A 27,451-nucleotide genomic window follows, 5' to 3' on the forward strand; every position below is an offset into this window, starting at 1 on the left:
GGAAATTTTGAAGCCATATGAAAAGTTGAAATGTCTGCAAAAACTTGCATTCTTATCAAGCGTAAACATGTTTTGCTGCTTTTCAGTGTAAAATGCATCATTGTTAACTTATGAAATTGTACTAATTGGCATACTTGTATCAATTGCCATGCTTTAAAAATTTGCAAGCAAATTTAGTTTGCAAGCAAAATTAGAGAGACAACCAATGCTAAACAGAGAAAGACCTGCAAACTTCTGTACTCTGTTTTAACTTCGCCAGTTTCACTTATTCCAGAAACAAACATATATTTAATAGTAAGTTTTTTCAGTGCTGCCTAAAATTTCCTAGTTTTTCATTAGAAAAATTGAAGAGAAGTCTGGGGAGTAGGGAAAGGGAACCCCCCCCCCCCCGGAACAATGTTTGTGTGCACATGGCATATTTTATTTATTTATTTATTTTTATGTATAATTTACATTTTGATAGCCCGCCCACCCCCAAAGGACTCTGTATTTACTATATAGTATTTACTATGTAACCTAGTTTCCCTGAGATTCAATGCAGATTACACAGTGGAAAACCATGCCATCAAATAGCATGAGGCATGCAACAAACAGTGCAGTAGTACCAGGGTTGTAACAATTAGAAACAATGCATAAAAATTGTCAGGAATGGTGTGTTATCAGTGTGAAAAAAATGGAGTTACAAATGTAGACAATGCAGAGCCATAAGCAGTATAATAGACTACAATCTTGTCTATAAAAACATCCTCCTGAACCATTCCATTATACTACAGCCCTGTTGTTGTGGAGGAATATTAGTAAGCGAAAAGGATACCCTTCGTCCCATATGATGAGCCTTTGTGGCAAGAAGCACCTTGGTTAATAGTGCAAAAGCCTTAGCGGCTCTGAGTTTTCCTGGCCTTGTCATTGTTTCTCAGATAAGTTATAATATGTGTATTCTGATATTCCCCACTCTCTGTCACTTCTTCTGTGGCCTGAAACCACATTTTATGGGCCCACACATGGGCATGAGTGGCAAATATGAGATGTTCAGTGAAGCTAAAATGGAGGGGAAGAGACTGGTTGAAAACTGAGTCTTGAGCAACGCCTAGAGAGGCTCTAAGTCTCCTGACATTCTAAAACAAACAAAACATTCTAAAACAAACAAAAAATACACCCGCCAGATCAGTTAAATTTAAGAGTCGATCAGCTTGTTGAATGACAAAACTGTTCTGGATTGTGCCCCTTCAGACTGCAGTTACAAAATAGCAGGATGATCCCTGGGAGGCGCCTCTGATCTGTTTCTAAGAATAAACCCTCTACCCTGAATAACATTCATAGCGCTCCCCATTTATTGTCCGAATGGTACAATTGAGCAACCATTTTGCCATGTGAAGAGCTGTTTGCCTAGAGTACACCACAAATACTCTGCAAATCCACCACTGTCACCTAAACGAAAAGGCAAAATAGTTAATATCTGACCATGCAGAAAGTATAGGGTTAGTATTGCGTAACTGTGGACATGTAGGATATTCACATAGTGCTTCCAGCATCTCTTGCGGAAAGCTCATCTAAATAATTTTGCATCGTGTTATGCCGTGAAGAGTAGTCAAACTCCAAAGTGGCGTTTTAAACCATAATTCCATATCAGCGTGGAGTGTTTTACATTCATGGGAGAGGCAGTTATTCTGTGCAGTGTTTCAATTACATTATAAAATTTGAGTACTTTGTAAATGGGAAACACATAACTAAGCTACGTACATAACACTCTGACACTTTTTTTTAATTAGCAATGGTAATTTTTGTTGCATGAATAAAGCAAGCTCAATTTACCAGTATTTCTTACTACTGCTCCCTTGAGCACTGAAAGCTCGTAGTTGTAAAAGAGTGCATTATGTTCCTGTAGTGGAATATTCTTCAAGAAAAAAAAATTGCCAGCAGTTTCTGGTTCAGTTCTCATTCGGCTGACTTGGAAACAATGACTGAATGTGACAAATAGGATCAGAATTAGATCCCTAAAACTGAGTGGAATGAGAGGAACATAGCTGCTAGTTGTTGTTCAGCAAGAGGTTGCACTAACCTGAGAGTCACAATTTTTCAACAAAAGGACTTCAAAGGGAAACTGCAGTGTGAAATCACTGAATTAAAATTCCTAAGCAAGATAACTAAAACATTCTTGCTTATAAATCTTAGTTCAGAAATTTTACATTGGACTCTCTGTTTAGACTTCAGTTGGGATGGACAGTGGTTTCCTTTCATAGAACAGGTGCTAAATTAGCCTGGCAGTCTAAGAGGATTGAATTGTCACCTGTTTCAGCTGTTGTGAGTGGTCATTCTGTTCAGCTTGTGTACCTCTGAGCTTTGTGTAGCAATGTCAGAGTGTGCCTCTGACAGTTTTGCCTCTCATGTCTGATGAAGTGAGATCCAATCCATGTAAACACATCATCATGTGTATTTTGTAACAGCCTAACAAGGCTATCCCCATGGAATTCATGATGAAAATGTTAGATTTGCAGGTTCACATTTTATGTAGAATATAACAGAATCTACTGTAGAGCTACTGTATACATTACGTGTCTTGCAGTTAAAGCATTTAAAGTAAAGCATCAAGAAGTAGTTTCTGTTAGCTCGCCAGGTTAAATACATACATGTGCACCCATCAACCTAATGAGGACTTTGATTAGTTATTCATCTGGTCATCTCCAAGGAACTGTACAGTGTGTGCATGAACAGATACACACACATCTATCTGTATACATGCAGTCTCTTTTAAAATAATGTATATATGCTAAGGGTATTTTAATATTGGCCATTTTATTTTCATTTTTATATGCTTGACTAAGCTAACGATAACAACATTTTTAATTATATGCTAGAAGAAATATACTTCAGTCTTTATTGAAATATGAAAATAAATAATGTAGGGTATCATGGATAATTATCTTTTCTGTGGCTCTACCTCTGAAAAAACTCTAACTACAGATAGAGCTACCATGTGCACCTCAGTGTCAAAGCAATTCCCAGATAATATCTTATTTTGTTTAGGTATGAAATCAACTGCCTTTCAGTTTGAGTAGAATTCCCACAGTATGTATAAGGAAAAAATGTAGATGGTAATATTTCTTGAATTGGGTGCATATATCTCACAAATAGTGGAATTTCTCAGATTGTTTAAAATAGCCACCGCTCTTGAGGCATCATTAAAGCGCCCTTTGCTAGAGTTGAGCATAAACAAAAGCTTTTATACGTGGGTTTTTTTCCTGTACTTGCAGGAGGAAGCTGAAATACAAGCAGAACTTGAACGTTTGGAAAGAGTTAGAAATCTTCACATACGAGAGCTCAAAAGAATAAACAACGAAGACAATTCACAGTATGATATGAGATTCTTGAGTGGAAGTGGGTGTGGGTGTGGGTGTATTTTCATTCTTTCATGCTTCTTTACTATCTTGAGAATGGATGGGAGCTGGAAAATAACCAACACATGCTTTAACTCTCATAATCTCTTTAGTTTTATGTATATGTATTTAGCTAAAAGTAGGCTAATGTAATTATACTTCAGAAAAGTACTGGTGGGATTCCAGAATAATTCAAATGCATTATATTGCATTTAAAGAAAAATTGAGCTGGATCAGTGGTGTTAATATGAAGAAAGTGCTTAAACATTAAGTAATTACTGCAGTGAAGTATCTGCAATAGTAAACCAAACTACAGCTGCTATATATTTAATAAATCCCATGTTTCACATGAAATTAAGTATGCGTGTATTGTGTAATAGGAGTCTCATGACGCAGAGTGGTAAGCTGCCGTAATGTTGTCACACCTCTGCTCATGTTGATATCAGCTAGCTGGCTCAAGGTTGACTCAGCCTTCCATCCCTTCCATGGTAAATGAGGGGTAAAGTGAAGATACCCGGGGAAGGCAATGGCAAACCACCTCGTAAATAAAGCCTGCCTAGGCAGTGTCATGTGGTATTACCCCATGGGTCAGTAATAACCTGGTTCTTGCACAAGGGACTACCTTTTACCTATATGCGTGTATTGCCACAATGGCGAGACCTAGAATTTATTTAAATGCATAATGGCTGTACCTTAGTTTACTGCAGAGGCGTAGCAAGGAGGAAAAGCGCCTGGTGCACCGGTGCATCCTACACCCCCATCCTGCCCCAGAACGCCCCAGCCATGCCCTTGCTGCACCCCCGGTGCGTCATGCACCCCACCCCCTTGGAGCTATGCCTTTGATTTACTAATGTTTATGTGTAGAACTCCACAGTTCTACAGCCCAATTTATTTATTTTTATTTATTTATTGTTTCGATTTATAAACCGCCCTATCCCCTGGGGCTCATTTAATATGGGTTGCATACATGTTGCCCTAATACCTTTTTTTAAAAAGCTTAATATTGATCAAATGAGACATGGGGAACTGAATGTAATCCCCTTTTGTTGAAGAGGTGATTGGCTCAGTTGCATCTTTCTGCAGGAGGTCTGTCTCTCTGCTTGCATGCTGCCAGATGGTGGCTCTAGAGAGCACGCAAGTTGTGCAATGGAACAACAAATCAGTGCTTAAGTCTCACTTATTCCAATGTTTACATCAGCCTGATTTTTGTCTAAATGACACTTGTGTATAATATCACACTGACTGGGTTTGGATGCAACAACAACGGGTCTGCGTTGCCTGCATGAGCCTAGAAGCAGCTTTGGTCTTTCCCATGTCCCTCCTCTCTTTGTGCACTGGTGATTCCTTCTCTCCCTGGTCTGTAGCTGTCTCTGTCATCTGGGAAGCTATAGTTTGTCACTTGTAATTCATGTCAGAACTGCCATGTGTTGGAATGAGAGCAAAGGAATCGCCATGTGCAAGCAGGAGAAGAGAACATGCAAGTCTGAGATTCCTTCCAGGTTATTCGTGTACTTCCAAGTAAGCATTTGGCATTGCACTTGAAGAATGCTCAAGTATCTTTTATCACAACTTTTAAACAATGTATATACTGGGAAGTATTATTTCACAGTGAACAAAAGTTCTGGTTTCTTTTTTTTTAAGGTTCAAGGATCACCCTACGTTAAATGAGCGGTATTTGTTACTTCATTTACTTGGTCGAGGTGGCTTTAGTGAAGTGTATAAGGTAATGTCTCTTGTTTGGATTAATTTTTAATTTGCAGTTAAACTTTGCAGCCGGCTAGCATGGCTGCACAAAGCATTCATGGGTTAATGTCATCAGTTTAAAATAAAGTCATCAAGTTGAAATACAAAACTAAAATTTTCCTGAAATATAAATTAACCAAAACACCAAACCGGTATATGTGTCTTCTAATGCATGATCTTTAGGAATGTGGTATGATCATATGTAAACAGATTCAGTTGGCCGACCAACATTCATAAGTTTAATCCATTAAAATTTCTTTGACTGTTATACAATTGTATAATTTGACTGTTTGACTGTTAACAATTATATAATTGACTGTTATACAATTGTATAATTTGACAGTTTGACTGTTATACAATTGTATAATTGTATTTGTATGTATACACACATGGCGAGGGCTTTAGCTAGTTCACTTGGAGCACCAACTTGTAAGGCAGATAGCAATGCTCATGTTACTGGCTGCTGAAGTAAGTAGAAACATATTAACTTCGCATGGCTACTTCTCCTGAGTTTCCTGAGACATTTAGTAGAAAGGATGCCAAAAAGTATCTGAAAGAGTATATAAGATTTTTTTTCAACCATGAAAAGATGTGCTCATGAGGATATGAAATACATCTCCCACATAAAGAAGGGGTAGCTATCATGACTCTGCTGCATGAAGTGCATTTTGAACCATTTGAAAACAAGCAACTGTCCGTAATTATTGCTCTCATCCAATGGGTATTCTAGGCTTTTGATCTTTATGAACAAAGATATGCTGCCGTGAAGATACATCAGCTCAACAAAAGCTGGAGGGATGAGAAGAAGGAAAACTACCATAAGTACGTTTTTAAACACCTTTTTGTTATTGTGGTAAGTGAAAGCAGTATTTTTGTGGGGTTCATGGTTAGTTCTCTCTCTTTCAGGCATGCTTGCAGAGAGTATAGAATACACAAAGAGCTGGATCATCCAAGGATAGTAAAACTCTATGACTACTTCTCCTTGGATACAGATACGTAAGTATACACAAAGAAATGTTTTTGTTCAAGAGGAGTCAAAATAACTTCAAGAAAAAGTGTAGTTTAGATTGGGGTCGTTTGCCTTTGCTGCCTGTCATGTTCCGTAATTCAGATCTTCTGAATGTGGGGAGTTGTATATTGTTTAGGTTTTTCAATGGTTTGTAACAGTGAATACCAATGTTGAAAATAATATGATATGAAGACGAATGTTCAAATTTCCCTTATATAATTTGATGGCCTGTGTTTCCTTGCCTAACTTCTGTTTCTTTCCCGTCTCTCCTTTAGGTTTTGTACAGTATTAGAATATTGTGAAGGCAATGACCTGGATTTCTATCTGAAGCAACATAAATTAATGTCAGAGAAGGAAGCAAGGTCCATTGTAATGCAAATAGTAAATGCCCTGCGATATCTGAATGAAATTAAGCCGCCTATAATACACTATGATCTTAAACCAGGTAAATTAGAACTGCTGGAAAAACATTGTCATGTTAGGCACTGTATAGCATCTCTCTAAAAGATGCTTTTCATTTTCACCAATGAGGCTTCAGCCTCCCTTCCTTCTCTCCATCCCCCCCCCCAAAAAAATTTTTTTTGTCAAATCCATTGAATGTCACATTGTTTTGATTCTTCTTTATACTGTGGGTATTGTAATACAGGCAGGGTTGTCCAATACTTATTTAGTGGGGAAAGGGTCTCCTTTTTTCTAATCCCTTCCCCATGTAACATTGGGATTACTTGATTTAATCAGTCTTTTCACTGATCACTCTCTCCTCTTAAATCATCATCCATAAGCTCTTTCCTGATCACTTTTGAAGATTCATTTTTACTCCTTAAAATAGCAGTAAAACGTTTATTAAGTTTATTGAAATAGCGATAAAAAGTTTATTGACCATGGGCGTCACGTCACTACCAAAGTTTTGCCCTGAATCATTTCGCACGCTTGATGTGCAAACATATTTCCACAAATATAAAGGTAAAGTTTCCCCTTCAGTCGTGTCCAACCTGGGGTACCACTGCGAGCAGTGATTTTATAGACAAGCTGCTTTTGTGGGGTAGTTTGCCATTGCTATCCCCAGCTATTCTTTACCCCCTAGCTATGAAATAGGTACTCACTTACCGACCAAGAAATGGATGGATGGCTGAGTTGACCGTGAGCCAGCTGCCAGAATATCTGACCCACAGGGGGCTCGAACTCCTGACCTTGTGAGTGGCAGTGCAAGCACTTAGCCACTACACCACACAGCTCCTTCCACAAATATATTTAGCCTTAATTCTGTGCAGCAGACAGTGAGCTGCAAATGACCAATGATATTTATTTATTTTATTTATATCCTGCCCTATCCCCGCAGGATTCAGCTACTTCACACAGGAACTGTTCATTGATCAGTTGTGCTATTTAATATGCAGAAGCGTTGAAGGATTTTTGAGGCTTTTGTTCTTGTATCAGCTATTCCTACATTTTTCTTCAGAATGAAAGAGCTACCAAAACTGTGTCAGAATCTGGTCTTTAGCTAGGCCAAAAGGAACAACACTCACAATATTAAAATAAATCAATGATGATTTGAAATATCTGTGCCGTAAAGGTGATTTTAGAATTTGCAGATTCAAAGGAGCAGCAGTGGTATAGGAGGTTAAGAGCTCGTGTATCTAATCTGGAGGAACCGGGTTTGATTCCCCGCTCTGCCGCCTGAGCTGTGGAGGCTTATCTGGGGAATTCAGATTAGCCTGTACACTCCCACACACGCCAGCTGGGTGACCTTGGGATAGTCACAGCTTCTCGGAGCTCTCTCAGCCCCACCTACCTCACAGGGTGTTTGTTGTGAGGGGGGAAGGGCAAGGAGATTGTAAGCCCCCTTGAGTCTCCTGCAGGAGAGAAAGGGGGGATATAAATCCAAACTCTTCTTCAAAGTAGGTTATGGCTACCATCTCTCCCTGTGTGATTTTTTTTGAAACAATCCCATGAGTGACCATGAACTTGTTACGTGATGTTTTATGTGCCTGCGGCTACAGTGTGTAACTTCTGTAAAACTGTTCTGTCCTGATTGAAGTTGAAAGATTTGCTTATTGTTGTTGGGCTGGATTTGCCTTTTTGATGAGCTCTCTCTTTCTGGGTAGGAAATATTCTTCTAGTAGATGGAACGGCATGTGGAGAAATAAAAATCACAGACTTTGGCCTGTCCAAAATAATGGATGATGATAGCTATGGAGTGGATGGAATGGACTTAACTTCCCAAGGAGCTGGCACTTACTGGTAATCTCACAATATTGCATTTTACACATTGATTCATGGGTGAAAAGTGCTTATTGGTGGAAAGCATTTTTGTCATTGTTTTTTTTAGCAAAAAAGGGGATTAATAAAAATTCTCCTGTTTCCCCCCACTTGCATACTTACGTGTGAGCTTTACTCTGTAAAAGGATAGGATCTATTTCTGCTGATTTCCCCAGATTTGGTGCAGCCCTTTGTGTTTTTCTTGAGAAGCAAGGCTGCCAGACATCCAGGAGCATTTTGTAGCACAGAGAAGGAATCAGGACTTAGAGAGCTGGAGGTACCTGTCCCCTTTCCTTGTCACCACAGCAGACTGGTACACTGGACCTTCTGGGCAGGCTTCTGAAGTGTTGGCTCCAGCACCAGTCACTGGTGGCATTAGGAACTCATGGCAGGGCTACTCGAGTAGACCAGAAAGATGGTGTTCCCTCTCTGGTCCACCTGGTCCCTGCTGTTGAGCCCATCTGGGTTTCCCTGCCCTTCCTCTATTAATCATTGGGTGTTCAGGGATTTTTTGTTGTTGTTGGTCATGCAGTGTGCATGTTTTCCTTACCACTTTGTGGTGACTGGCTTGGGCCTGGGGCCAGATCCATGGGGGAGGGGGCATAATCTGTCTGCCCGTCTTCCCCACTTTGAGAATCCCCTCAAAGAGTTGTAAGGGTGAAGACATTAGGGGGAGTGCCCATCTTGGGGGCTGTTGTCCAGCTTCCCTCCTAGGTGGCAGGGGAACCAAGCAATGGCTTATCCCCATATGGGATCCCCAGATCTACCATCCCATGCAGTTTCACAAAGCAGGTAGGCTGGGGAGGGTTGCTGTCCAACAACAGGCCAGTGCATAGATCCATCCCCCAAAGGTGTTCCAAAGGCATAAACAATAGTTGTGGCCATAGTTTACTCCAGCTTTCTGTCCATATTGTGGTATTCTCCCTTTGCTGCCTCCACTTTTGTTCCTGGGTCCATAATATTCTGGCTCGATGAGGAACAGTTCTTAGAATCAAAAGCTTCAATCTGTAAATCCATAACAACAGCTTGAATGTCTCAGCAGTCTTATAGTTTGGTTCTTGGCGATTTCTGCCAACTCTACCAGCTCTGCTGATTTTGTGTGGTTTTTTTGCTACAATATGTATGAAATTGACATGCACGTTTGACTTTTATGGAGATTATCTGCAGTTTTGCCTATCCTTACTTAACTCTTGTTAAAAACATCTAATTTGTACAAAAATAACAGTCTGCTTCTGATGAATCTGTTTGTGTGTGCCTCTTTATAGCGACTTTTTACTTTTTGTCTTTTTGTAGGTATTTGCCTCCAGAGTGTTTTGTTGTTGGGAAAGAGCCACCAAAGATTTCCAACAAGGTGGATGTATGGTCAGTTGGTGTAATCTTTTTCCAGTGTCTTTATGGCCGGAAGGTAAAAACAAATTCTTGAGTATAGAGTTTTCTGGTATTTGCTGCTTATGGGCTCAAGTCTGGTTGTTGAGGAGGAAAATTCTTTTGTTGAGCAAAAACATTAGGTCAGGTTTTGCTTATGTTTCCTAGCATCTTGATAACATGTGTTTTAAATAGTATAATCTTAGCATAAGGAAATGGTACCACTGATTTGAAGCGCTGGGACTGTTTGTGTCATGAAATACAAATTGTTTTGTTTTGTTTTCTTACAGCCATTTGGCCATAACCAATCCCAACAAGATATCCTTCAGGAAAATACAATATTAAAAGCCACTGAAGTACAATTTCCAGTGAAGCCTGTTGTGAGCAATGAAGCCAAGGTAACGTTTGTGAACTTGAGCTGAACGTTTTGGTGGAATAAAATGTAATTTTTCTCTAGATGAATGTCTTTTAAAAGTCAAGGAACTCTCATTTTTAAAATGGCTGTCGTGAGCGCAAAATGTATGTAAGTTTATAACAAATATCTCCCAGTCCAAAGTACGTACTAACACACTTATTAAAGTTTACAGTTTTTTTCAAGTTCAGAGTTCATGAACTGTTCTTGTGGGAAGCCAATTAGAGTTAATTATTTGTCTATGAAAATATTTTGAGACACTGTATGTCATATTGGAGCATCCCACCTACGAGTTCAGCAATCTTCAACATTCCCGTAGAGATATGAGGGCCTAAAAAACTGGAAAATTTCAGAATAAAAACATTTTTGCAGTGTATTGTCAAAGGCTTTCATAGTTGAAATCAACCGACTGTTCTGGGCGGTGTTGCCTTGGTCTGGTGATTTTCTCCTAACATTTTGCCCTTATCTGTGGCTGGCATCCTCAGAGGCATGTCACAGTAAAATGTGTTTACCTCTTATTGTGACATGCCTCTGCAAGTGCCAGCCACAGATGCAAGCAAAACATTAGGAGCAAAAATCATCAGTCTAGCAAAAATCACCATAGCCACACACAGCGCAGAAAACCCACAACAGCCATATTTTGCGGTGTTTTTTTAATGTTGAAATTAAAGATGCCTATGTTATATGTTATAGGAGCAGCAGTGGTGTATGTTATAGCAGCGTATGTTATGCCTATGTTATAGGAGCAGCTGTGGCGTAGTGGCTAAGAGCAGTGGCTATGAGCAGGTGCATTCTGATCTGGAGGAACCGGGTTTGATTCCCTGCTCTGCCGCTTGAGTTGTGGAGGCTTATCTGGGGAATTCAGATTAGCCTGTACACTCCCACACACGCCAGCTGGGTGACCTTGGGATAGTCACAGCTTTTCGGAGCTGTCTCAGCCCCACCCACCTCACAGGGTGTCTGTGCTATCTATATACAAAAGTGGTACCAATCAGGTGCCCTTACCTTATCAGGTTTTGCACACGATACAAGCTGTGCACTCAGTCCTAATCTGCACACAGCACCTGCTAGAAGGAAGGTCCAGCTGTCATTTAGATTTTGCTCATCTAAACACATGTTCTGACAGGAAAGGCAAGGAGATTGTAAGCCCCTTTGAGTCTCCTACAGGAGAGAAAGGGGGGATATAAATCCAAACTCTTCTCCTTCTTATGGTGACATGGGGGTAGAAGTTAGTGACTCTTTTTCAAGTATTGTGTATACTTGCAGTTTTTACTTTAGAGAATTGATACTTTTAAATTCTGTAAATATACCAAATAGTACAATTGTTTATGCGAAGCTTAGGTTTGACAGAAAAGTCAATATAGCATATATTTCATTTTCCTACAACATTCCTGAGGTTTCTAAAAAAAAATCTGTTTTTCTGTGGTTTCAACATTTTTGAAGAATTTGCATCTCTATATTCCAGTAGGGCTTAAAAATACATACACGTTTCATAATTTTAGTGCTATCCTCTTTACATCATCCTGAAAGTGATTTAAATCTGTTTCTAATGTACTATTATGCTTCCATCGATATAATCTATTTTTAATATATATATTCCTTAGAAGGGATGGTTGCGGCTCTTGACTGATATAGGCATAATGAAGGGGCTTGTTTTATAACCACGCTTAATAGATGGGGGTTGGGACTGTAAACTCCCTCATCTTGGGAGTGAACTTTTCTTACCTATATTCCTGTGAGCCTCAACAGCTGTTCGCAGTAACGAATGCTCCATCTTACCTTGGGTTTAAATCACTTTGTATCCTTGTTTAGAAGTGTGCTATGATCACAGTTAACCTTTCTTAATCTGAGTGCGTGTATAATGCTGAACTATGCCTGTTCTGCAAGAGGAAATATTCTCTGCAGAGGTGAGAATATTTGAGGGGAGTGCATATTATCTGGCTGAACCCCCAGTTTCTTCACCCTAATTGGAAAGAGCCTGTTGGTTATATCGGCACTCACTTTTTAGGCCATTAATGTTCTTAAGAAAATTTAATCTTGAAATCCGTGCTTCCTTCTGCTCATTCATTTTTTTCCCATTTTATCCCCCTACGTCCGTGGTGGCGAACCTTTGGCACTCCAGATGTTATGGACTACAATTCCCATCAGCCCCTTCCAGCATGGCCAATTGGCCATGCTGGAAGGGGCTGATGGGAATTGTGGTCCATAACATCTGGAGTGCCAAAGGTTCGCCATTACTGCCCTACATGCTGCAGGCCCCCTACTGACATCCCCTGGGAGCATATTATCACTCCTTCTTGCCCATTCTGCTAGTTTGCTTCCTTAGCTAAGTTTTTGACAAAATTACAAATTGGTAGCCTTGCAGATATTGAAGTCTACATTGATTGTGCTAATTTAAGTTTACATAATTCATTCTGTCTGCAAATATGCGGGGAATTGCTCAACATTGGCTCACCAGCTATTACACTGCACTAAATTTGCTAAAATTAGATCTAAATATGTCAATCTACATCCTCTCTTCCAATCTGAGTTAACAGATTTGATTAGATTATTTCTGTTGTTGAATAACTCTGATTCTGTTTTTTTTTTTGTGAAGAGGTTGCAAGCTTTGTTATGGAAATATTTCAGAGCCAGTAACAAAATGTATCTATCTGAGGTTATCCTTTTTGCCTTTAAAATTTTTATGTTTGCTGTGTTTTGTTGCTGTTGTTCTATTTATGCCAATAAAGGCTTTGCTTTGCTTGCTTTGCTTTCTCATTCTCTGAATGTCAATAAATGCATTAGATATTAGTCCTCCTCAGATGTAAGGTAAATCATATGTTGTGCTAAGCAAATGCAAAACCTACACCAAAAGATGTACGAACAATTACACACTTGTGAAGTTGCACAAATAATGACTTTCTGGGACAATAGAAGAAGGAGGGTTGGATTTATATCCCCCCGTTCTCTCCTGCAGGAGACTCAAAGGGGCTTACAAACTTCTTTCTCTTCCCCCTCACAACAAACACCCTGTGAGGTAGGTGGGGCCGAGAGAGCTCAGAAGAATTGCGACTTGCCCAAGGTCACCAAGCTGGCACAATTAACTAATCTGGATTCCCCAGATAAGCCTCCACAGCTTGAGTGGCAGAGCAGGGAATCAAACCTGGTTCCTCCAGATTAGAGTACACCTGTTCTTAACCACTACGCCACTGCTGCTCCCAAAGGCTTCTTTCGAACTGCAGGTTTAAAAGTAATGCAGGTTATAGATATTGCAGAATGGTAAGTGCTCTATAAATGCTAAATTATTAAAGCACTTGATAAATCTTCACAGTTCTAAGAATCCTATTTGTTTAAACAGGGCAAACTGGAGGGAGAGCTATATCCGAGAATAGAGCCTGTCTGTTACGTCCAATGAGCTCAGCGCAGAGTTGACATTTCCAGTTCTTAATCATTGTGCTGCACAACCCAGGGGTGTAAGAGTGCCCAGCCCTGTCCATAGTGGGATCAAGATCCAGCTGAACCACAAATATTTCAAAGGAGCAGCAGTGGTGTAGTGGCTAAGAGCAGGTGCACTCTGATCTGGAGGATCAGAGTGCACCCAAAGGCACCTGGTGGGCCACTGTGAGTAGCAGAGAGCTGGACTAGATGGACTTTGGTCTGATCCAGCTGGCTTGTTCTTATGTTCTTATGTTCTTAGGAACCTGGTTTGATTCCCAGCTCTGCCGCTTGAGTTGTGGAGGCTTATCTGGGGAATTCAGATTAGCCTGTGCACTCCCACACATGCCAGCTGGGTGACCTTGGGCTAGTCAAGCTCTCTCAGCCGCACCCACCTCACAGGGTGTTTGTTGTGAGGGGGGTAGGGCAAGGAGATTGTAAGCTCCTTTGAGTCTCCTCCAGGAGAGAAAGGGGGGATATAAATCCAAACTCTTCTTCTTCTTCATTTTGGGACTCTTGTACAATTATTTGTACTGAAACGGATATATTTACCTTTCTGCAGGCCTTTATCAGACGCTGCTTGGCATACCGCAAAGAGGACCGATTTGATGTCCATCAGCTGGCTAACGATGCTTACCTTCTCCCACACATGAGAAGATCAAATTCTTCAGGAAACTTGCATATGACTGGGCTGGCAGCCTCTCCTACGGCACCTATTTCAGGCATCATCCCCTACTGAAACTTCTTCTCACTTGTCATGGGATACCTTCGTAGTTTGTCGCAGTGGACTTTCATTTGGAAACACCCAATTAGTGTTTTTACACGGCAGGACAAGTTTGACGGTGGCGTTTCCATACTGTGGCTGTTTCTACATAGTCATTTAATACGATGGGGGCTCTGGATCATGGTCTGTGAAACAAACGTGCCCTTCTGACTTTCATTTAGAAAATGTGGAAGGGCCCAACGTTAGTTGCTGGCTCCCAAGCAGATGTACTGCATCTTGAGACTGAAGATACAACAGATGCGTGTTGGGCTTGTGAGGAGGAGGAACAATGTACATAATCTTTTTACTACTTCAAAACACATTTTGGTTGATACTGGAGAGTTCTAACAAAGAGGGTAGTTTTCGTTATTTAAATAAAGAAATGGAGCACAGAAGAACAACTTGGTGCCTCGACACGACAGCTAGACAACAGAATCTTCCCAAGAAATCCATATTTAAAAACAAAACAAAAGTTGCAGATGAGTGCCACAGCTGTGTATGTTAATTTCTTTGACTAGAAGTGATTTAGTATTTTGATTTCAATTTGTTTGGGGGTGGGCAGGGAAGGAATGCTTTAAAAAATGTTGGTTGGATGACTGTATTTCCAAAGGGTTTGGGGGGTGGGGGTGGGAATAGCTGTATCAGTGAGGTAGCAGAAACTAGCTTGGAAACTAGTTATTTAAATGGCATTGCGATACTTAGCAGTGTTTTCAACTGCTGACTGACTGCTGCCCAGGCTTTTGAGGAGGGATATTCAAAGGCTGTGTATGTAACCAAAAGCAAGCAGGTCATGTTCAATGTTTCTATGCAGGATAATGACAAATTCCCTTCTAACTTTATTGTAAATTGTTGTACAGACGTCATATTTTCAGTTCAAAAAAAAATTTCAGCGACCTTATTCCTGTACAAATGTTTAAAGAATGGCTTTTTTCTAATTGGATATTGTATTTTTTTTAAAGTCTCCTTGAAGGCGCCTTTAATTGCTGCTAAATGATGTTGCTTTTGCTTTTTGCAAAACAGAAAATCCAATGACCTCCTTAAGGTGCAAGTCAACTGTACATCCTAGAGAGACTGAAAGTAGATAATTCATTAACAATCAAGGCATGTAAAACCGATCTGTGTTGGAACTATACAGTACAATTCAAAGTCAGTTTCCTGAGCTCTCAAGTGCTGGAGCACATTGATACTAGATGTAGAAGTTGTTTAAGATTATTCTCAGTTTCTGGAAGTTCTGTCTACACGGTGGGAAGATGTTCCTCTAAAGAGATGTTTCTTGTGGCTTGTACAGATATTTTAAAAAAAAATGTGAAACATTTTCTAACTGCCTTGTATGGTAGAAACCTTTTTTCAGAATGCAGTATCTCTCTCTCGCCCTCTTCCCCATACAAGATTCCTTTTCCTGTCACATTCATAATGCTAAATTCATGTATGTAATTTTGTCCATGTTGCAGAAAAGGGAGGCTGTATTACCACAGGTTTTTTTTTCATTTAATATTGTACAGTTAAACTGTGGCTCTTGTTTCTGATGTTGCAAGCCATTTTGTTTTTGTTGTACATAAGGATACATTAACTGTCTCTTTAAGATGCTGCTGAAATTGTAGAGAATGTAGCCCAAACAGTAATAAAATAATGACAGTTGGAATTTGAGTACCTTTCAGAGAATTACTCTAGTATATGAAGGAAGATGTTCCTTAAATGTTCATCAACGTCATTTATTATCATTTATCAGAAAATGTAATCGCAACATTTATCAGAAAATGTAATCCCAATAATAGAATTGGTGAGGAAAGCATGGACACATGAATCTGCCTTACACCGAATCAGACCTCTTAGACCGGTGGTGGCGAACCTTTGGCATTCCAGATGTTATGGACTACAATTTCCATCAGCCCCTGCCAGCATGGCCAATTGGAATTGTAGTCCATAACATCTGGAGTGCCAAAGGTTCGCCACCACTGGTCTTAGACTAACAGTGGCCCTCCAGGATCACAAGCAGATGTCTTGCACGTTGCCCCCTACCTGATCCTCCTAACTGGGAATGCCAAGGATGAAACTGAGCACCTTCTGCACGCAAAGCAGGTATTCTATCATCACTGAGCCATTACATCTCCCCCAGCTTCTTTTGGTTTTGGTTTTGGTTCCCCAATTTTGGTTTCCAAAACTGCAATGATGTCTAAACTTGACTGCATATGTTTCACCTCTTGCAAATCTGTGAACTTGAAATAGTGGGGGCTCTCTTCTCCATACAAGGTAAATTGTCAGGTTCTAGTGGAGCTGCACTAGGATGGGGGGGGAGGGGATTTCCTGCTGCCATCTCCTATTCCAATCTGATTTGTCCCCCAGAAGGGTGATTCCCCCAGGTTCAGTGGACCCCAGCAAACAGTAGAGGAAGCTAAAGTGGGTGTATGGAGTGGGAGGGATAATTGCTAAAACTCATCCTCTTCCTCCTCTTCTGTAGGCAGCAGAGGCGGAGCAAGGGGAAACTGCACCCGGGGCGCGTGCATGCCCTGCACCACTGCAGCAGTACCACCCGCCCCAGAATGCCCCCTCTTTGGCCCAACCATGCCTCCGCTGCGGCTCTGCCTGGGGTGTTCCCCGCCCCTGCCGCCCCATTGGCTCCATAACCACTGGTAGGCAGAAAAGGTTAGGATCTCAACCCTGCTTCACACACTATTGCAGAAGAGGGTAAATCAGAGGTGGTGATCACTCATGCATCATTCCTTTCCTGTTAATGCTTTAAGCCTACAAAAGTGCTTTTAGTTCATTCTAAATTTATCTTATGCATATTCATAGTTGTGTATTCTAGCTGTATCTAGAATGTACCTAGAATACCTTGTATACATTTAGAATACCTAGTAATGTACATCTAGCTTGTGCTTGTGACTTTACCTCAGTATTTTGACGAGTGTCCCTCTCTGTGTGTTTCTGAGATGGAGAGTACCAAGGAAACAACATTGTTTAAGAAATGACTGACCTGCAGGACCAAATGACTGACCTGCGGGACCAAAAGTCAGATGGCCACTCTGATTGCCTTCTTTGTCTGGGGGGGAAGGGCATGTCCTATCAGCATATAAATTTTGCACTTACTTAACCTCCAAAGCCCAGCAGGAAAGAGCCTCCCAGCTCAAATCAGCTCTATATGAGCGATCACTGGCTCCATCAGAAGATTGAGGGAAGAGGGTGAGATCTCCATCAGCTGCCTCTGCCCCTCTGGAGCGAAATCAACTATGGCTCCACCTGCAGAAGGACCAAGATCTTTGTCAGAGCCTCAACTAAGAAAATAAAGAAAAACAGCTTTGCACTTAACTGTAACTATTGTTCATTGAGTGATCTTTTGTGCAGACATATGTCTCTCCCTCCTTCCCTGCTAAGGTGGGGGAACACTCAGTAGAGCATAGCAGACAAAGCGTTCTGTTCTTCTCTGTGCCAGGCCTATGCAGTTACAGTCCCAATGTGGGGCAGCATAGAAGACCACCCGATGAACAACAGTTACAGGTAAGCGTAACTGGTTTTTTTTCCTGCTAGTTTTTCAGAATCTCCAGCCTCAAGTATGCCAGAAATAACAGCAACGGAAACATTTCCTCTGAAGTGCCCATGTTCAGTCATTCAGACAGTGCTGCATCACTCAAGTGCTACCTTCCTTCAATGGACTGAATTCTAAGTATATTTCTATGTTGACCTTTCCAAACGTGGAAAGGCTACAGCAGCACACCAATTCTGCTTCCAAGGAGAACTCGATCAGTTAATATTTTCACTAGGTGATAAAAATACGAGCTGATTTGGGACTGAGGCGAGTTGTAACCTCCTCCTCCCCCAAATGAAATTTACTCTTGGGAAAAAAGTGCTTTTGGTTTTTGCTGAAAGCTCAATATTAAACACAATTTCAACGACCCATTTACCTCTTAAAGATGTTATTGCCCTTTTGAATCTGCCAATAGGGGAGGAAAATCTATTTCAGAAAAAAAATCCATTGATTTAGCTATCTGTCTTATGTAGATGTATCTGCCACAAATCTACAAATGCTTCATATCATTTTGGAATCTCCAGCTACAAATACAAATTTGAATATCTGATGCCAATCTCTCCTTTTGTTAGCTGCCATTAAATTGTTTTGTAAAAAATCACTAGGCACAGCTAACTTACCTTACAAACTGCGATATGCCCTCTGCCAAGTGCCCTGAGGAGATTTTTCTCTCCTAAACTATAACAATCTGTAGCTTCAGGCACTGAGCAGGCCTTTCCAGATGACTATTTGTTAAAATGTAGCACGGGAGCTATTTTAATTAGAAAATCTAATTGTTTTCCCACCTTAAAACAAAAAAAAAAAATATAAACAGGCTTTTTATACTCCGCTTCCAAAGCACCACCCAGAAAGCAGAAGAGTGTTGCTCTCTTTCCACAGTTTTCCTTGCCAGAAAATAAAACGGGCACCAGAGGCTTTTAACGAATTGAAGATAAACTTGAATAATTTATTTTAAAAATAATAATAAAGAGGTTTGGTGAAATAACTATTATGAAAAACAAGTAAGTTTGTAAGCAAGCTGTATTTACATGAGATCGTTTCTTATTTGCCTTAACACTGCTTCCAATTCACATTCAGTTCTTCAGGCATTGACCATAGGTTACAAGTATCTGTTTTCCACTCAGGGTTTTCCGGACGTTATTAATTTCCTATAATATATACTTAATAGTCAGGTTTTTAACATTATGTTGTTCTTAGAACTCCTTTGCTCTGTTTGGTGGGAGCTTTATGTTTACCCTTACCTAAAACTAACAGCAGATGAAACCACACACTGACCAAGGGATATCTTTCTCTAGACCTGTTCCTTCACACACTGATAATAGGAATTTCTCTTCTGATCCCTGTCAGAAGAATTTCTCTGCCACTCTGTAGATAACTACTGAAATTATTCATTCCCTTCAGTATATCTTTCCAGAGCCTAGAACAAATCAGGTGTGTTTGCAGTGCTAGACTGCTCGGCAGGTGCCAAACACTGGATCTGCACCAATAACGAACTTAGTGATTGCAATAAAAGGTCTTTATTGACAGACATCAGAGTGGCCATAGAAAAAGCCAGTTCTGGAGCTTTTGTATTCTAGATGTACTTGTATTCTAGTCCCACTGAGGTCCCCCCACCCTTCCTCGCTTCTCCCAGGCATATCAAACCAAGGTGGTACAGAGCAAGAATGCAGGAGCCGTTCGTTCTCAAGGCCAGGTGGAGCCATCTCAAAACATCCCGGCGCTTGGGCGCAATCGACTTCACTACACATTACAAAGCACAGAGACAGCGGGAAACCGAAAGCAGAATTAACATGACAGAAATCAAAGCCCCTTTTGATGTCAGGAGGCCATCCTGACAGCAGGGAAGTTAGAACAGACAAGCCTCTGACTAAAATTTCCCTCACAGAGATATATGATTTAACCCAGCAAACAGAGCAGTTCACTATGCATCTGTCTCTGAAGCTCTCTCAGAACCAACTCTCCATCACAAACTGACTTTCAGTACTATAGCACTAACTGAAATTCTGGCTCTTTGCCGCCCAATGAGAAGCTGCTGATGTTAATTTGTTTTTCAGGAGCCTTTGCTCTCATTACTGCTCAGCAAAGTCCTGGACTCTGTCTCACAAATTATCCCTTTAAAAATCTGTACTGAGGATGGGAGGGCATCATGAATACCTGAGGCAATAACGCTAGATTTGTATTACTAGCCACTGTGATTCATTTCATATCCCCACCCTTGTGTATGGATCTTTTGTGGGAAACAAACTAAAGGAGCAGGAGCTTTGGGGCAGGGAAGAAGAGGGTTTTTATTTTCATGGGATAGCCATGGTACTGTGGCTTGTCGACCGCATGCATACCCAGACCGAATGTGTGCCTACACAAGAATCCACTCAATGAACCACAGTTATAGGTAAGTGCAACAATGATATTTCTTCAGGTGTGAGAACTCTGCAATACCACAGCACTGATCAGAACTGTTTTGGCATTATTGGCTCCCAGATTCTGTCAACTGCAAACATTATTATAGCTTTTAGTGAACTGGGTAATGAACCAAAGCAAGTTCAACTGTGGGGCCTGAAGAAGAGGAGGAGGAGTAGGAGGAGGAGTTTGGATTTATATCCCCCCTTTCTCTCCTGTAGGCTCAAGGGGGCTTACAATTTCCTTGCCCTTTCCCCCTCACAACACCCTGTGAGGTGGGTGGGGCTGAGAGAGCTCCGAAAAGCTGTGACTATCCCAAGGTCACCCAGCTGGCATGTGTGGGAGTGTACAGGCTAATCTGAATTCCCCAGATAAGCCTCCACAGCTCAAGCGGCAGAGCGGGGAATCAAACCCGGTTCCTCCAGATTAGATACACGAGCTCTTAACCTCCTACGCCACTGCTGCTCCTGGATTGTTTTAACTATGAAGCTCATATTTTATGCTAATCGAGAAGTGCCTGATGTAGCTGGAGTGTTTCCAGCTTCCCCTGTACAGAGGTAGATAGTGCCTGTGCAAGCACTGGGTCATTACTGACCAACAGGGTGACGCGACAGCACATTTACTACAGACTTTGTTTACTGGGTGGTTTGCCATTGCCTTCCCCAATCATCTACACTTTTCCTCCAGTGAACTGGATACTAATTTTACCAGCCTCGGAAAGGTGGAAGGCCGAGTCAACTTGAGCTAGCTGTGTCAAACTGACTTCCATCAGGATTGAACTGAGGTCATGAGCAGACTGACATGCTGCAGCTTACCATTCCATGACACAGGGCTCATTTCCCTGTAAATGAGGGAGTGCAAATGGCCCTGTCCTACGTTCCCACAAGTTTCAGTATATCCTTACTTTCCTCAGATAGCATTAGCAGGGCCTGAGAACTATGGGCCCCCAGGATAATGCATAGTATATATGAAGTAGGCATCTTTCCCCAAGGCAACACTGTTATTGTGGAGACAGGTGGTGTGGAAATGTATTAGCCTGGCTGTTTTTGTCACTCCTAAAATGTTAGTCATCTGGTCTTTCTCCTATAGCAGTGGTGGCGAACCTATGGCACGGGTGCCAGAGATGGCACGGGTGCCAGAGGTAGCACTCAGAGCCCTCTCTGTGGGCACGCATGCACAGAGTTCATCATGTGATAATAATATAATTATTTCAGGGAGATTATGAGCATCAAACCTAAGACCTAGTTTTGGGGAAGCAGTGTAGGTAAACCCTGTTAAGCTCTGTTAAACCCCACTGGTTTTCATGGGAAGAACTAAAGCGCGATCCTTTACCTGGGAGTAAGCTTGGTTGCTTCAAAGCAAAGCCACTGACTACCACCAAGCTTACTCCCGAGTAGCGTGTGCCTTTGAGCCAACCATTTTTTCTATACTAAAACCTCAGTATTCAGGTTAAATTGCCATGTTGGCACTTTACGATAAATAAGTGGGTTTTGGGTTGCAGTCTGGGCACTCGGTCTCGAAAAGGTTCGCCATCATTGCCCTATAGCAGCGATGGAAACGACAGGTGTTGTTATTGTCTTGATATTCTCTATGTTTACAGTTCTTGAACTGGCAGAAGCATTAACTTAAACAGGATTCGAAATGTTTTGTGAATGTTGGGATCTGACTTCCTTTCCACATTTGCTACTTCGCTTCCAAACTAGCTATGACAAATCTGATAAGAGCTTCTTTGTTGCAAAGCATCAACAGAAGCTATGTTTTGGTTGCAGTTAATCGCACAAAGCCGGGGAACGAAGGGCTGCAATCAAATTAGCCAGATGAAATTGGCTGTTGTGAGGCCTGCTCAGTAGTGGGGGAAAGTGCTGTCAAGTCACAGCTGGCTTATTACAACCCCACAGGATTTTCAAGGCAAGAGATGTTCAGAGGTGGTTTGCCACTCCCCGCTTCTGCACAGCTCCCATCTAAAAATACTAACCAAGGCTGACCCTACTTATCTTCTGAGATCTGACAAGAATGGGCTAGTTTGGACCATCTAAAGCGAGGCAGGACATGGCCTGCCAAGTAATGTTAAATTCAACAGGTTCCTGAAAACAGATCAACCTTTGGCACCCACTACATCATCAGATAAGTCCAGCATCCCAGCTTTGATAGTTGGTTTGAGTTTGCAAAACCAAGATAGTTCCTCAGATAATGTGGGATCCAGAGCAAAAATGTGATGAAATAAGTCATAGTATGGGGGTTGTTTATCCTTGCAGATGGTTTTTTTTAAAAAGGAGAATTAGGCAAATTGACAAGATGGATCTGTGAAGGATGTATCAGATGTTAAACTGATAAAGACAGTCACTGCACTTGACCTCAGCCCAACAGCCTGCTGGATTAGATGGGCTCTCCATCTGCTCTAGCTGGATGCTTCTTTTGTGAACTGAATGTGGTCATTAGCTCTATTTATTAGCACCAAAAGCCATGGACCCTCAGGCTTCCTCTGAGCATTCTCTCATACTTCCTAGACTCAACAAAACATCATAAGAAAACATGTTGCATGGGACCGCCCAAGGTGATCCAAAGGCCTCCCTCTAATACTACCCTCTCAGTGGCTCTGACTCTATTGATGATAATTAAACAGCCTTGCCTTGAATTTGAGATGAACTAAAAGGTTGGGATATTTGCCTTTAAAAAAAGAGTAACTCATTGAGTGTATGTACACAATTTAAAGTACCTCAGTACCAAGCATTCCTGTCAATAATATTAAAATAACCAGACCTAAGCAAACCAGGCCCCATAAACAGAAGAATAATCAAATTGAGTGGCAGCTCTATTAATCAGCAAAATTGGCGGAGAAGCCTCTGATTAATTAACCGCTTAACAAATTTAATACTGAAAATGATGCCTTTTTAAATGAATGCTTTGCCACTCAGCAGGCTTCTGTTTGTAATTAAAGTTGTCTTAACATAATTGGAAATGAGAACCTCCTGTGGAATTCATCTCTATGAAAGGTGAACATAAAAGCTCTGATTTACAAATCTTGAAAAAAAATTTGTATGTCTATAAGCCTATACCTCTTCCATTATGCACTCAAGATTGCATACAGATAATATTCTCAAGAGGTCTCCAGACATTAATCGGACCCAAATTTGTTTAGCTTCGACCATCTGGTTTTACCAGCTGAACTTTCAGCTGATACAAAATTGGTAGAATACCTCATGGAAAATATCAATGGCCCTTTTTTATAGCACTCTGTGTGCTGGCTGGAGAGAAATATGCCTCTGAGCAAATAGTGTCTTCTGCTCACCAATACATCATGAATGCCAGAACAGTATTTCCTACTGGCTTGAGCCTCAGTACCTCTTAAGTAAGACCCTGAATGTCATGGATCCAGACTAGCATTTTTGGAAACACAACTGATTCCCTCCCCCATCTTACTCCTGGAGGATCCACCCAAGTTCTAGACCCAATAAGTCTGTTTTTTAAAAAAGTGTTTTGTCCAGCTAATTCATTTTGAATGTTGACAGATTTACGTTCAAATTGGATGCATTTGGACTTAGAAATACATTTTATTATTGTTGTTGTTGTTGTTGTTGTTGTTTATTAATTTTATATACTGCCCACCCCCGAAGGGCTCTGGGCGACATAACATAACAGGAAGAGCACAATCATAATTGCAAATATAAATATAAATATGGCTCTATAACATTAAAATAACTAAAACCATTTAAATACAGCATACAATATACAGTGTCTGACAGTTTAAAAACCCCTCCTGAGAGGGGAACGGAAGGCCCATTAGATGTAATAGGGACCACCTAGGTTAAAGGAGGGTTTTTTAAAAAAAATATTACTACTACTATTATTATTTTGTTATACTTGGCTGCTTTTTAAAAAATGTATGCTTTGGAGGATGGACTCTATGGTATTGTACTCCACCAAGGCTCCTGTGGTCCTTAGGCTCCACCTCCTCATCTCTGGGAGTTTTTCAACCTGGGGATGGTGGCCAGGAAAGACGTATCAATCCCACACTTCATAGGCCAATAACTGAGCACATTCTTCTCTTTGAAATGAATGTTTCTTGTGTGTTAACACCAAGTCCAGTTCTATATTGTCAATTACTTTGCAACATGGATTTGGACTGAGTATTGTACAAACTTTTGTTTAGTTTTCTCATTCCTTCTCCTTCTATTATCTCTTCTTTCCTTCTCTCCCTTTGCCTCCCTCACGTCCCTGTAAACTTGAGGGGAGTGAGTAGTGTTTTACTTATCCTACTTCTTAAAAAAACAAACAAACCTAGCCATTGTGGAAATAAATGTATCGAAGTATTTGCTGAGGCAGTCAAATTTGCATGGTTGGACTAAAGCTGTTCCTCTGACTGACTGCCAGACTTGATGATTCAACGCTATAGCCTCCAAGCCCTGCCAGAGATGACATCTGAGTAAAAACAAAAACACCCCATTCTGGTAGAAAAAGTCTGAAAACTCAGATTTACCAAGACTTATGAAGTCAATATTAGTATGGTCAGGAGCAATGAACTCTGGGAATGGCCACATCATAGTAACATTGAGACAACGCAAATGTAATGATATAAGAAAGGGTACCTTCAGATCATGTACAATAAATCAAGCAAGGAGTGCTCTAGGCCTTCCTCTTTCTTTGAGTGCTGGGATGGAAAAAAGGAAAGGAACGTGGGCCCCTTCCGCACACGCAAAATAATGCATTTTCAAACCACTTTCACAACTGTTTGCAAGTGGATTTTGCCGTTCTGCACAGCTTCAAAGAGCACTGAAAGCAGTTTGAAAGTGCATTATTCTGCATGTGCGGAATGAGCCGTGGAGAACCCAAGTGATTTAGTGATGCAAGTCTCTTGAAAGAGGTTAATATAAAGTCTGAACTTCTGTACCAGTTATTGGTTGAGCGATTTTGTAACCAATTCATGACATGATGTTTATTGTTGTTCCTATATACAACTACTGCCATTGATCTAATGCTTCAGGAACACAAACATTTGAATACCTAACATGGGGACTTAAAGGGAAGCATGGGGGGGTAGAAGTTTCCATATAGTAAGTTCAATGCAGAGGCATAGCTCCAAGGGGGTGGGGGTGAGGGTACACGACACACCGGGCACACACCCCTGTGGGGGCATGGGGGGTGTTCCAGGGACGGGGTGGGATGGGGCGGAGGATGCATGAGTGTAATGGGCGCTTTCCCCCCTTGCTACGCCTCTGGTTCAATCTCTTCTAAGAATCACATTTTCTGCCGTTCTGAAATTAAGTATAGTTAAAGAGATTGAATGGATGGGCCTAAGGACAAAGACCACAAAGAAAGTGGTCTACTGGATCTGTAAATCTTGTTAGATATTATATTCCCCCCCCCCACACACACACACTTTTGCTTTTGGTTTCTTCTCATTATTCAATCCTTTTATGTTCTTTCTTTGTCCATTTCTGTAACCCCTTCTTTAGATCGTAAATATTTGAATATAGATACTCTTTTAGATTTTTTTAAAATATTGTAATTGACCATCTTATTAATTAGTGTAATTGTTTAATTTTTAGTTCACAATAAATTTGGTTAAAATTGGAAGGAAACTATGATGGTCTTTCTTTTTTCCTCAACAACCACTACTATCGTTTCAGAGTCCTGTGGATTTGACTGTTAGTGATTTTTTGTCCTATCCTTAAGATGGTTGAGGGATCTATCAGAAACTCGTTATATAAATTAGAAATATGGCACAAAAGAGTCTTAATGAAATAAAAACTTGAAATTGTTTTATTTGTCTCTTTTGGGAGAAATGGTAAAATCAGGTATGCAGGGAGGTTTTGGGAAATAAATTAGGCAGATTAAACAACAAGAATGAGGAAATTCAGGATTTTTATAAACTATATATTTTGTAATCAGGATGTATCTGATGTATTTTAATACAGGTTTTTATATTTTTGATATAGACTGAGTCTGAGAATCTTTGGCAGTCACTGCTTAGTTGAACTGACTTAAGCTTCTTGAAACAATATTTCAAATATTGATGGAGTCAAGAACAAAACACACAGTTTTTCGAGTTTTCTTCCTTAAAACTGGCAGGGATCACCTTCTTTACTTAGGAACTATTTCTCCTAGGGAAGGTCACTCAGATCTTTCCCCTTGCACAGGATCCTTTTTGATCCTACATAACTATGTTCCTCTCATTCTGGCTGCCAGCCTCAATTGTTACCTTCAATAGTCAGTTTTCAACTGTCAATTTCTAATGGTCTTTCTCAACTGCCAGCTGTAGAGGGTTTTTTTCTTTTTGAACCTCCTGTCACTCAAGGCTGTTTGTCACAGAAACACCAATGGCTTGATCATAATTCAGGTTCCTCTGGATGGAAACAAAGTAAATTAGATTCTCTTCTTCTAGATAATTTTTAATTATTTAACATCATTATTTTACATATGCTTTGCATCAGATTTGTTTCAGATTTCTGCAGTCCTAATGTCATCACATTGCTTATGGGATTTCTCATTCCATTTGACTTCTTTGACTTACACTTTGTAACCATCCTTCGGTCTCAGTGAAAAAGGTGGAGTATAAATAATCTATTTTTTAAAATTAAAAACCACAGAAACTGTAGGTTACTGAGAGATGTAGAGATAACTATATGTTGGAAGCATTATCCTGCATAACTGAAAGAAGGATTATTAAAAATGAGGTATCCGAGCCAACGGACAGTGACATGAAGAATGCAATCCTATGAAAGTTTGCCTAGAAGTAAGTCATATGGAGCTGGACTGTAGGGGTGTGAGGAAATCCTTTTCAGCAAATTGTTGCAAGTATCTACTTACAGCAGTATCTTCTCAACTGCTCTCCAAATGCCAATTGCTACTCCAGGGTACAGATCTGAAAGCTGATTAAGTATATATAAAGCGTTACATATGATTTTATGCATACATCAGCCTTTGCAGAAAATTAATTTATTTGGCAATGCCAAACACATGTCTCCTGTTTAATGTATTAGTATGTATGCATGGTGTTCCTGTTGTTTATATTTTGGTGTAATAATTTCTCGATCCTGAAAGGCAAGAGAGACATCTGGGAAATTTTGTGACATAATAGCAAGGTGGGAAGGTTTGAGGTTGATCCAGGTGACGGTTTGACTCAGGAGGTTTAGCGAAACCTTTCTTAACAGGCACATGTATGGAAAACCTGTACCTCAGGGGAGCAGGCATA

The 27,451-nt window shown here is 40.6% G+C and overlaps 1 protein-coding gene across 1 annotated transcript in view; it reads left to right on the plus strand.

The window, feature by feature from the left end:
• The window catches only part of TLK1 (tousled like kinase 1), a 75,902-nt gene extending 59,916 nt beyond the window's left edge, over nt 1-15,986 (plus strand). The window contains exons 13-21 of the mRNA XM_048484248.1: nt 3,252-3,349; nt 5,016-5,097; nt 5,848-5,939; nt 6,024-6,113; nt 6,402-6,571; nt 8,232-8,367; nt 9,679-9,790; nt 10,041-10,148; nt 14,139-15,986. Of these exons, the coding sequence (XP_048340205.1) occupies nt 3,252-3,349; nt 5,016-5,097; nt 5,848-5,939; nt 6,024-6,113; nt 6,402-6,571; nt 8,232-8,367; nt 9,679-9,790; nt 10,041-10,148; nt 14,139-14,315 (1,065 nt within the window). The 3' untranslated portion in view covers nt 14,316-15,986. The remainder of the gene's footprint in view (nt 1-3,251; nt 3,350-5,015; nt 5,098-5,847; nt 5,940-6,023; nt 6,114-6,401; nt 6,572-8,231; nt 8,368-9,678; nt 9,791-10,040; nt 10,149-14,138) is intronic.
• The last annotated feature ends 11,465 nt before the right edge of the window (nt 15,987-27,451 follow it).

This window comes from Sphaerodactylus townsendi, linkage group LG02 (assembly GCF_021028975.2).
Source record: "Sphaerodactylus townsendi isolate TG3544 linkage group LG02, MPM_Stown_v2.3, whole genome shotgun sequence".
NCBI classification, from domain to species: Eukaryota; Metazoa; Chordata; class Lepidosauria; order Squamata; family Sphaerodactylidae; genus Sphaerodactylus; species Sphaerodactylus townsendi.